This window comes from Bos javanicus, chromosome 15 (assembly GCF_032452875.1).
Source record: "Bos javanicus breed banteng chromosome 15, ARS-OSU_banteng_1.0, whole genome shotgun sequence".
Classification (NCBI taxonomy): domain Eukaryota; kingdom Metazoa; phylum Chordata; class Mammalia; order Artiodactyla; family Bovidae; genus Bos; species Bos javanicus.
Genome location: NC_083882.1, coordinates 83,085,984 through 83,098,845, shown reverse-complemented (window position 1 = coordinate 83,098,845; position 12,862 = coordinate 83,085,984). Strand labels below are relative to the sequence as shown.

Here is a 12,862-nt window from a genome sequence, read left to right as displayed (position 1 = left end):
CAACTTTTTAAATATATCTTTTAATTATCATGAGACCTCATGAAATAATTGAGAACCTGAAGCACTGAGGAGGCACTTCCTGACAATCCAAGACGAAAAGCTGAGATCTTTTCTCCAGGGCAGCAGAGCGTTTCCTTTTATCCAGGGCTCAGTGGAGGAAAAGTATGGTGTATATGAGAATTGTGATGCTACAATCTCAATTGGTGAGCCTGCGATGCATTTTCTTGTCTCTTTTCTGATTTTAGGAGCATCAAACCAATGATTAGGAGAGAAAATATCACAGAGATCACTCATTTTATCCTGTTGGGATTCTCAGATTTTCCCAGAATCACAGTAGTGCTCTTTGTCGTGTTCCTGGTGATATACATTTTGACCATGACTTGGAACCTGTCGCTCCTCATCTTAATAAGAATGGACTCCCACCTCCACACCCCCATGTATTTCTTTCTCAGTAATCTGTCCTTCATAGACATCTGCTACGTGACCTCCACAGCGCCCAAGATGCTCTACGACTTATTCCAGGAGCGGCAGACTATCACCTTTGTGGCTTGTGCTGTTCAGTACTTTGTATTCTCCACCATGGGGTTGAGTGAGTCTTGCCTCATGACCGCCATGGCTTATGACCGATATGCCGCCATTTGTAACCCACTCCTCTATTCGTCAGTCATGTCGCCCGCTCTCTGCGGTCGGATGGTGCTGGGATCCTACTTGGCTGGACTCTCTGCTTCTATATCCCAATTGTGTGCCATGCTCCAGCTCTACTTCTGTGGGCCTAATGTCATCAACCACTTCTTCTGTGACCTGCCCCAGCTGTTACTTCTATCCTGCACTGACACTTTCTTTGTACAACTCTTGACTGTTATATTAACAATGATCTTTGGGGTAATAAATGCCTTAGTTATCATGATATCCTATGTCTACATTGTCATCTCCATCATGAAGATCACGACAGCAAGCGGCAGGTCCAAGGCTTTCAACACCTGTGCTTCCCACCTGACAGCAGTCACTCTCTTCTATACCTCAAGTATGTTTGTCTATTTAAGTTCCAGCTCTGGTGGTTCCTCCAGATTTGACAGATTTGCATCAGTCTTCTATACGGTGGTGATTCCTATGTTGAATCCTTTGATTTACAGTCTGAGGAACAAAGAAATCAAAGATGCCTTGAAGAGGTTGCAAAAGAAGAGACGGTGTTGCTGAGGCCAGAGACTGAGATTTCTGACGGATTTGTCTTGTTAGAATGACCTACCTTAACCCTCAGTAATATTTATATGAATGGACTACAACAAAGTTCATTCTGCCTTTGACAAAGCAGACTTAATTTGACCCAGATAATATGCCAAAATGGACCAACAACTGAATCGAACTACACAGACACAGTATCTTTAAGTCCTAGAGACCCATTGTTTTATCCTCCATGTGGAGTGGCCTCATTATTTATTAATCTATTAACAATTATTCATGAAACGTCAAGGTTTAGAACCTGTTGCTTCTTTTCTACTTCTGAGGTGGAACAGAGTTCCATCTGACCCTAGAGGAGAGACACCTGGCTGAAGCCCCAGGAGTGGGTAAACCTTGTCCCCCAAATATTCTGATGCAGCATAATCCAGACGTGGTGGTCATCGACGTCCGTTCTGTGTTTCTGGCCGGAATGAGAACGAACACACAGAGAGGGTGTGTCTTTGGACAGAAACAAGGTATACAGTTGGCCTAGTTGTGCCTTCCCGGAAGACTTGTCCGATACAACTAAGGTTTGAGTAATACCTTTTTCAGTGCTTTTTATCTGATAAGTTATTGATCACATTCTAGTTCCACAGTTGTAGTCTAAATAGGAGGACATGATTTGAACAATAAAGAGAGGTGGAATGAAGTGTGCGGCCCCTTCAGGGCTGTTAACTTATGATTCTGATGATGTAACATTTTGCTTGTAGCGTCCAGTGGGAATTTCTGATGGGGATGATATTCAAAATCCATGTCACAGTCAGCAGCAATTTCTGATATTATGGAAGTCAAGCCCCTCTTTCCCTCCCTCAGTAGGTCTGGAAAATTTACCCCTGGTTGACATAGCTAGTGGGATCATCCTGTCAAAATAATTCCTGCTATTTCAAGCATCCGAACATATTTGAGGTGATGAGAATTGCATGAGAATTCATGGCAATAATAAAGTCACCAAATATTCAATGTTGCAGAGTAAGAGCCAATATGGAAAAACCAATATACATTCCTTTCTATTGTCTGTGTTCAACATGTCACGTCTGAGACCTTTATGGTTGTATGCAGGCAATATAATCACCAAGATGGAACGGCTAGAAGTACTTTAATGCTGATATTTTCCTGCAAACCTCAAACCTCAAGGGGCAAGAAAGGAAATATTTTGTGGGATAAGCAGGGTTATCAGCTGTAGCCAATTTTTGTCTTCAGAAGCAGGATGTACATTTGTGGTCCCAAGGTCTGGTTAAAAAGAAAAACAAGGTGCTATCCTGACTGTTGACTTTCCAGATCTCCCAGACTTGAACCAACTACTTAAATTGTATCATTAATTTATATTTTATCCTTAGAGAGTCATTGGATTCTTTTCTTGTTGTTGTTGTTTTGTTTTAATTTATTTATTTTAACTGGAGGCTAATTATTTTACAATATTGTAGTGGTTTTGCCATACGTTGACTTGAATCAGCCATGGGTGGACATGTATCCCCTCCCTGAACCCCCCTCCACCCTCCCTTCCCATCCCATCTCTCAGGGTCATCCCAGTGCACCAGCCCTGAGCACCCTGTCTCATGCATTGAACCTGGACTGACGATCTGTTTCACATAGTCATTGGATTCTTAGTGCTGTTTTAGGGTGTCAATGCCAATGGTCCCATGAATTATCCTACTTAATTAACAACTGTAAATGAAGAAGTATTTGAAGCTCTTGTACAATTCTCCATTACTTAACACATGAATATGACTGAGAGAAGGGGAACTGTTGAACTTTTGCTAGAGTATAATTAGGGCTACCCCATGCCAATGAAATGGTGCAATATAAATAAAGGATATGTGCCCACTTCATCCCCATCCAAACATAGGTACATTTCCTTAAGCACTGCTCTGTAAAAATGTATAGGAGTGTATGCAAAATCTGTTTCTAAAACTCACTGAAGTCTTCACTGGAAGATAGACATCTGCTACATGTTGACAATACAGTGTTGATTATAGTCACTATGCTGTGCCTTAGACCTCCAGAACTTATTCATCCTCCAATTGCAAGTCTGTGCCCTCTAAATTCACCTCTTCAGTTCCCCTGCTCCTATTGAAGCTGAACATTTTTCCATTGCTTGTATGCACCTTGTCTTCATCATCGGATCATCTGTTGATGGACATTTAGCTTGTTTCCATATTTTGGCTTTGTGATTAATGTGGCAATAAATATGGAAGCACATATTTTTTGATATCCTATTTTTATTTCCATTGGATATATACCCATAAGTGGGATTTCTGGATCATATGGTAGATCTATTCTTAATTTTTTGAGGAATCTCCATAATGTTTTCTGTAGCAGCTGAGCCCATTTGTGTATCCCCACCCTCAGTGTACAAGCATGTTCTTATCGCCACTTCCTTACCAACACCTGTGCTCTCCCTTTTTCTTACTGATTGCCATTCTAACAGCTGTGAAGTGATGTATCATTGTGGCTTTAATTTACGTTTCCCTGATGATTAGAGACTTGAATACAAAGAGAACCAAACTGAGCATATCACAAATAAAATGTCAAAAGGTAAAGACAAGGAGATAATCGTAAAAGCTGCAAGAGAAAAGCAACTTGTTACATACAAGAGAACGTCCTTAAGGCTATCAGTAGCTTTTTCACTGGAATGTTTCAGCCCAAAGGCAGTGGCACTATATACTCAAAGTGCTGAAAGAAAAACTTGCCAACCAACAGTGGTCTATCCGGATAAGTGTCCTTCAGGATTGAAGGAACGATAGATAGTTTTCCAGAAAAAGGAATCTGATGATTTTACACTAGATTGACTTTACAACAAATGTTAAAGGGAGTTTTTCAAGCAGAAACAAAAGGTCACTAATTAGCAATGCAAAACATATAAAAATATAAATCTCTCTGGTAGGAGTCAATAATGTGGAATTCTGAATATGCTAGAGTAGCCATGCTGGTATGTCACTTATAAATCTGGTGTGAAGATAAAACTCAGAAGAGGAAAACATAACTAACACTGCAATAATTTGTTAATGGATATACAAGATAAAATAATGTAAATTATTACATCAAAAAAGTAAAATGTGAGAGAGCAAGGTAAAAACTGTTCTTGCATGCATTTGAATATTAAGTTGTTTTCCTGTTAAAACAGAGTGTTTTAGGATAAGATCTTTAATGTAAGCCTCATGGTTAATACAAAGCCAATCTATAGTCAATTCACAGAAGATAAAGAGAAATGAATCTAAGCATACCACTACACAAAATCAGCAAATTATAAAGAAAGCAGAAGAAGAAAGAAAGGAATTACAAACCAGTCAGAAAAATAAACAAAATGGCAATAGTAAATTCACATCTGTCAATAAGAATTTAAATATAAATACTAAATTCTCCAATCAAACAGAATGAGTGGTGAACAGATATAAAAGTTGAGCCCAGCTATATGTATCTACAAGACACTCACTACAGCTTTAAGAAATTGAAATGGATTGAAAGTAAAGGGATGGAAAAAGTAATTCCATGTAAGTAAAATCCAAAATAGAGCAGGGTTAAGCTATACTCATCTCAGAAAAATTAGCCTTTAAGACAAAAAGTATTATAAGCGGCAAAGAAAGTCATTATACAATGATAAAGAGATCATACCACAAAGGGATATAGCACTTGTAAATATATACAAACTCAGAATAGAACATATAAATATACAAATAAAATATTAACAGACTTGAAGGAAGAAGCAGATAGCATTACAATAATAGTAAGGAAATTCAATATCCCACTTTTAACAATGGATAGATCTTCCAGACAAAATATCCATAATGAAACATAGGGATTGAGCTTCACATTGAAACAGAGATGTCTAAGTGACACAGAACATACGCACAAAGGAAGTACATGCACTCTCGTTACAAGCGCATGTAAACCATCCTCTAAGGTAGAGCATGCGTTAGGCCACAGAACAAGTCTCAGGAAATATAAGATTGAAAGGATATCAAACACCTTTTCCAGACACAAATGTGTAAAATTAGAAATTAAATACAAAAAGAATACTGGAAAATTTGCAAATATGAGGAGGTTAAACAACATGCTACTGAACATCATGAGTCATGGAAGAAATCAAGTTCAGAATTTAAAAAAGTTTGGGACATCCCTGGTGGTCCAGCAGTTAAGAATCTGCCTTGCAATGCAGGGGACATGAGTTTGATCCCTGGTTAAGGATGTAAGATCACACATGCTGCAGAACAACTAAGCCTGCACACTCCAATGACAGAGCCCATACTCCACAGCTAGAGAGTCCGTGCAGCGCAATGAAAGATCCCACTTATTTCAGATAAGACCCAATACAGCCAGATAAATAAATAAATGAATATTTTTTAAAAAATGTCTTGAGACAAAGGAAGTAGAAATACAACATATAATTTATGAAATGTAGCAAAATCAGTTTTAAGGGGGAAATTCATAGCAATGAATGACTGCGTAAGTAAAGATATCTTCCAAAGTGACTGTATCAATTTACTTTTCCACCAACAGTGCAAGAACATTCCTTTTCTCCACACCCTCTCCAGCATTTATTGTTTGTAAACTTTTTGATGATGGCCATTCTTACCAGTGTTAGGTGATATCTCACTGTAGTTTTGATTTGCATTTCTCAAAATGCCAGCAAATATGGAAAACTCAGCAGTGGCCACAGGACTGGAAAAGGTCAGTTTGCATTCCAATCCCAAAGAAGGGCAATGCCAAAGAATGTTCAAACTACCGCACAATTGCACTCATTTCACATGCTAGCAAGGTCATGCTCAAAATCCTTCAAGCTAGGATTCAATAGTGTGTGAACCTAGAACTTCCAGATGTACAAGCTGGATTTAGAAAGGGCAGAGGAACCAGAGAGAAAATTGCAAACATCCATTGAAGCATAGAAAAAGCAAAGGAATTCCAGAAAAACATCTACTTCTGCTTCATTGACTGCGCTAAAAGCTTTGACTGTGTGGGTCATAACAACCTGTGGAAAATTCTTAAAGAGGTGAAATACCAGACCGCTGTACTTGTGTCCTGAGAAACCTGTATGCAGGTCAAGAAGCAACAGTTAGAACCAGACATGAAACAACAGACTGGTTCAAAATTGAGGCAGGAGTATGTCAAGGCTGTATATTGTCAGCCTGCTTATTTAATTTATATGCAGAGTACATCACATGAAATGCCATACTGGATGAAACACAAGCTGGAATCAAGATTGCCTCATGTTTTTAAATCTGTCTTAACAATCTGTTCAGTCTAAATGGTGAAATCATTGGTTTTTATCACAAGGGTATATAACTACTAACAAATTGAAAGTGAAAGTGACTCAGTGTGTCTGACTCTTTGCCACCCCATGGACTATACAGTCTATGGAATTCTCCAGGGCAGAGTACTGGAGTGTGTGGGCGTTCCCTTCTCCAGGGGATCTTTCCAACCCAGGGATCAAGCCCAGGTCTCCCACACTGTGAACAGATTCTTTATCAGCTGAGCTACAAGGGAAGCCCAAGAATACAGGAGCGAGTAGCCTATCTCTTCTCCAGCATATCTTCCCAACCCAGGAATCGAACTGGGGTCTCCTGCATTCCAGACGGATTCTTTACTGACTGAGCTCTCAGGAAGCCAGAAGCGTCAGTGAGTAGTAGAAGTGTTAGTTGCTCAGTTGTGTCTTATTCTTTGCGACCCTATGGATTGTAGCCCACCAAGCTCCTCTGTCCTTGGGAATCTCCAGGCAAGAATACTGGAGTGGATTGCCATTCCCTCTTCCAGAGGATCTTCCAGAGGATCTTCCTGACCTAGGGATCGAACCTGGGTCTCCTGCATGGCACACAGATTTTTTACCATCTGAGCTTTACCATCCCTGACCCAGGGAGCCTGGGTCTCTATTATTAAGAGTTAAATCACATAATTAACTCATTACCCACCCGTCTCTTTCTCCCTAGAAGTAAGATTGGGTGAAGAAGATGAAACTGATAATGGAGCCTTCCTAAAATATCTCTATATCCCCAGGAATGACAGGATAGATGAGCTCCATTTCAAACAAACAAACAAACAAAAAACCCCCCAAAAGTTTGTGAGAATCATCTTAAGTAGATATTTTTAGTGAATGATTCGTAATTCAGCATATTTTGGAAAGAACTCCAATTTAGAACATATTAGTTACACCTGCTATTTTCAGGGGGTGGGGAAGCTGCATCGTGCAGCAGGCAGGATCTAAGTTCCACAATCAGGGATGGAACCCATGCAGCACGCATTGGGAGCTTGATTCTTTACCACTGGACTCCAGGGAAATCTCCATTACACCTACTATTAACAGAAGGCATGCTGCATACTACACACTCTAAATACTTCATGAGCGTTACGTACCTTGAATCTACGGTCAGCCCTATATTATAGGTGACACTGCTAAATCTCAGATAGGTTAACTTGCTGGAGGTCACACCCTCATCAAGTAGAAGAGCTAAAATACAACTCAGTTTGGCCAATACCAATGCCTGTGACTGTAACCATGATAATTAGTTTTATTGTATTCCTTTCTGCTTAAATTTCTCATTTAGGCATAGGAAATAATGCCATGTCCATCTCTCAAGGTGTTGATTGAGTGAGGTTAGGTATTTGAGAAAATGTACGTATTTATATGGGCTTCCCAGGTAACACTGAGTGAAGAGTGAAGTCGCTCAGTCATGTCCGACTCTTTGTGACCCCATGGAGTGTAGCCCACCAGGCTCCTGGATCCATGAATTTTCTAGGCAAGAGTACTGGAGTGGGTTGCCATTTCCTTCTCCATAGTGGTGAAGAAACCGTCTGCAGGAGACATAAGAGACACAGGTCAATCCCTGGGTCAGGAAGATTCCTGGGTGGAGGGCATGGCCACCCACTCCAGTATTCTTGCCTGGAGGACCCCACAGACAGAGGAGCTTGGTGGGCTACTGTCCACTGGGTCGCAAAGAATAGGACACAACTGAAGTGACTTAGCATGCATATAGGTATGTGTATATCTATAAAATGAAATGCTTTGCAAACAGGAAAGTGTTCATATACATGTGTTTTGTTGTGTTCAAAGTATTTTTCCAGCTAACTATGTCATCTTGGGGAAACTCCAGCTCCATATATTCAGATCCTCACTTGGAAATCATAGGTATAGGACTAGAGGATCGCCATGTCCACTTCGGCTCATAGGACTCCAATTTCATGAAAAGAAAAGCTATAATGATGAGATCATGTCAGGCCCAAGGAAGAGAGAACTGACTCAGAAGGGACTTGATAACATAGGGCATGAAATTAGCAGGGACAAAACTCCATGACAACCATGACTCTAGAGAGCAAGTACTTGGAGCTTTTGACCCCTGATTATCTTCCCTCCCACCTTGCTCTGCCCTTAGTAACACATTTAAGAGGATTTTCAGTGTGGGCATCTCTCTGGCTGTGAGTGTATAATGGTTTAAAGGTTCCCATCTCAGAGAGCAATAGGACCCACCTGGACAATTCCTTTGGAAAAGAAATAGAAAATTTCAACCTTTGGCAAGAACTCTGTCTTTCTGGGTATCTGGGTGAAGGTGAGAGGGCAAAATTTAGAGAGGCTAGTAGACTGTGTGATGTCTCTATAGCTGTGTGAAGCATCCAGTAGGACCTTTGCAAAAGAATGTTCATAGCCCCCAGTAGCTCCCATCTTTCTAGTCTTACCCCTTCTCAAGTCCATACCTTCCCCTTATTGCCCTTCCTCAAGTTTTCTTTCTCCTTTATACCAGTTCTCTGACCTTCAGTGAAAACATTAACCTGTAGTGTAAACATCAGGTATTGCTCTGGGGTGGCGGATGGATGTTGAGTTCCAGTTCTGCATTTTCTTAAGGATGGGATCTTGAACTTTGTTACCTTCTGATTTTTTTTTTCCACCTGGAAAATGAGGGTAAAGGATCATCTAGAATAAAACAAGATAATGTCTATTATACCTACTACCTTGTAAAAGTGAATTGTGTTGAATCGGAAATAATCATTTCCTGAACTTCATGGGAATTAACTATGGTCTAAACACGTCTGACTTATTCTTGCCAAGAGCACTTCTAATTTAATTTGTTCCCTTGAGGATGTTCTCATATAATAATAATTGATTTGATATCCACTTCAATATATCACTTTGAATCACTAATTTCTGTACAGGAAAGCCAAACTAGTTACTCCATAATATTATGTCAGAACTACTCATGTGTATAATTCCACGGCATTTGAATTATACATCACTAATTTTCCATTGTCATCTTTGGAGATCCTGGGGTTCTGAGGATGCTAGAGTGGGTGACACAGATATGAGAGGTGCCCCTCTCCAAGCACATGTGTGTGTTAGTCACTCAGTCGTGTCTGACTCTTTAAGACCTCCATGGACTAGAGCCCCCGAGGCTCCTCCGTCTGTGAAATTCTCCAGACAAGAATACTGGAGTGGGTTGCCATTTCCTTCTCCACCAAACAGACGCAGTGGTTGTGTCACTGCCTCCTTTGAACCTTCTTACATCGTTCTTTATCCGGTGACATTCTCGGCTTTCTTAACCTGCACAAACTCGCAAGTGACCATGTCCTTAGTAGATCAGATTTGAAAAAGATTTTGATATATATGTATGCCCACCCCTTATTTGCTTGTGCTTTTTATGTTATAGGCTTTACCACATTGCCTCTTAAGAATATTTTGCAATTATATTTTCCATTTCATCAAGTGTATTTCAAAATTATCTTAGGTAAGTGGAATTTTCAGTCATAATCAACTTTCAAATTATTATAGTTTTTCTTCTGTGGTTTCTGGTTCATTGTTCTACTTCAGAAATTTCTTTTTCATCCCAAGATTTTATGAAATCATATTATTAATTTTGCTAATCCTTTTAAAAAACTGAAATATAGTTGATTTGCAATATTGTGTTAGTTTCCAGTATACAGCAAAGTGGTTCTGCTGTACACGTACATGTAAATATATACACATTCATCTTCAGATTCTTTTCATTATAGATTATTACAAGATATTGAAGATATTTCCCCATGCTGTACAGTAAGTTCTTATTTTTTTATCTATTTTATATATAGTACTGTATAGAGGTTAGCCCTAAACTCCTAATTTATCTCTCCCCCATTACCCTCCTATCTCCGTGTTTGAATTCTATGAGTCTATTCCTCTTTTGCAGAGAAGTTCGTTTGTAACATTTTTTTTTAAGATTCCAAATATAAGTGATATCATATGATATCTGTCTTTCTCTTTCTGACTTATTTCATTTCATATGATAATCTCTAGGTCTATCTATGTTGCTACAAATGGCATTATTTCATTCTTTTTAATGGCTGGGCAGTATTTCATTTTATATGTGTACTACATCTTCTTTTTCTTTCTTTTAAAAAGTTTACCTTCTTTGTATTATTTTCCTTTCAGCCTTGACACTCCCATGTCACTTTGCACCCAGTAAATTCACGTATTTTTAAAATAAAATAATGGGAAGTTGTGTTTATTTTATTTAAGATTTAGTTTCCAGCCACTAAAACATTTCTCATTCTCTGAGTTCATTTGCATAGTTTAAAATTTTTTTTCGTTTTGTTTTTAATTGGAGGATAACTATTTCACAATGTTGTGTTGATTTGTGCCATACATCAACATGAATCAGCCACAGGTCTACATATGTCCCCTTGTTCTTAAACATCCCTCCCACCTCCCTCCCATCCCACCCCTCTAAGTTGACACAGAGCACCAGTTTTGGGTTCCCTGTGTCATACAGCAAATTCCCACTGGCTATCTGTTTTGTATATGGTAATGTATATGTTTCAGTGCTACTCTCTCAAATGATTTCACCTTCCCAACTGTGTAATATTTCACTGCATTTATGTACCACATCTTCTTCATCCATTCCTCTATTAATGGACCTTTATACTGCTTCCATATCTTGGCTATTGTAACTGGTGCTGCTATGAACTTTGGAGTGTGTGTGTCTTTTTGAATTAGCGTCTTCTCTGAATACATGCCCAGGAATGGGATTGTAAGATCATATATTGGCTGCAGCAATTTACAGTCCTACCCAGCAATGTGGGAGGGTTCTCTTTTCTCCACATCTGTTCCAGCACTTATTTTAAAATGTTTTGATGATGGCCATTCTGACTGAACAACAACAGCAACAACATTCTGACCAGTGTGGGATGATTGTTCTGCAAAATATTTTACTTTTGCTTTAGGGTCAAAGGATTCATTAATAGTAGAAGCCACTTATTATATACAAATAAATAATTTCAATTTTTGTAGATTATCTGACTTAATGTCAATATACAGTCATTAAAAGAAAGGAAATAGAAACAATAGAGAGAAGTAACAGCGTACACATCACCAAATTGGGCCAGCAACCTACATTCAGAGGTGAACAGTGCTGGGAAATCCCAAGTAATAGCAATCTGGAGTCTCTATTGGGAAAGGGTCCCAGGTGGTGCATCCACCCCAAGGGTGAGACTTCCTTTTTTTTTTTTTTGCCAGTTATACAACGTCTTTTTATTTTTTAAATTTTATTTTATTTTTTAACTTTACAATATTGTATTGGTTTTGCCATATATCAAAATGAATCTGCCACAGGTATACATGTGTTCCCCATCCTGAACCCTCCTCCTTCCTCCCTCCCCATACCATTCCTTTGTGGCATCCCATTGCACCAGCCTCAAGCATCCAGTATCGTGCATCGAACCTGGACTGGAGACTTGTTTCATATATGATATTATACATATTTCAATGCCATTCTCCAAAATTTCAGTTTGGGGGGCTCCTGTTTGCAATCCAAGGCTGCAAACTTATATCATCATCAGTTTGTGTGCAAAAATGCAGCTTTGGTTTCACTTTAACTGTTACAATGCTGTTTGTTTCACCTTGGGAAGTGTAAGACTTCTTGGACCCTGGGGGACTGGCCAGACCTCCAGGGGCTCAAGAATTCCAAGACCCACTCCCTTTTTTATCTAAAGTGCTACCTGACTTGCTGTGTTTGCAAGTGGGCACAGAATCCAGGCAGTGTCCAGGCAGGTCAGAAGCCGATGAGAGGCCTGCTTCTGAAGTCTGAACAAGACTTCCTCCACCTAATTTCCCTAACAGGTGATACATCATTGCACTTCTACTGCATTTTCTAATAAATAGCAATATGGAAAACCATTTCATGTGCCTGTTGGCCATCTGTGTGTCTTCTTTGGAAAACTGTTTATTTGGGGCTTCTGCTCATTTTTTGATTGAGTCATTTGGTCTTTTTGCTATTGAGTTTTATGAGCTGTCTTTATGTTTTGGAAATTAAGCCTTTGTTGGTTCCATCATTTGCAAATATTTTCTCTCAGTCTGTTGGCTGTCTTTTTGTTTTGTTTATGGTTTCCTTTGCTGTGCAAAAGCTTTTACGTGCCATTTATTTATTTTTGCTTTTGTTTCTTTTACTTTGGGAGACTGTTACTACCATTTATCAGTGAATGTTTGCCTCTGTTCTCTTGTAGGTGTTTTGTGGTGTCCTGTCTTATGTTTAATCACCAAGGTAGTTTTGTTTATTCTTATGTGTGGTGTGAGAGTATGGTCTAACTTTATTGATTTACATGTGGCTGTCCAGTTTTCCAAACACCACTTGCTAAAGAGGCTGTCTTTTCTCCATTGTGCATCCTTGCCTCCTCTGTTGCAGACTAATTGACT

General features: G+C 39.2%; 1 protein-coding gene across 1 annotated transcript; it reads left to right on the top strand.

Annotated features, from left to right (window-relative positions):
* Window positions 1–255: 255 nt before the first annotated feature.
* Window positions 256–1,237, top strand: LOC133261539 (olfactory receptor 5AN1-like). Its single transcript, XM_061440004.1, has one exon. The coding sequence runs from the start codon at window positions 259–261 to the stop codon at window positions 1,195–1,197; it is 939 nt and encodes a 312-aa protein (XP_061295988.1). The 5' UTR covers window positions 256–258; the 3' UTR covers window positions 1,198–1,237.
* The last annotated feature ends 11,625 nt before the right edge of the window (window positions 1,238–12,862 follow it).

Coding starts and splice junctions, on each gene's coding strand:
- LOC133261539 (XM_061440004.1), top strand. CDS start 259: ATGATTAGGAGAGAAAATATCACAGAGATCACTCATTTTATCCTGTTG.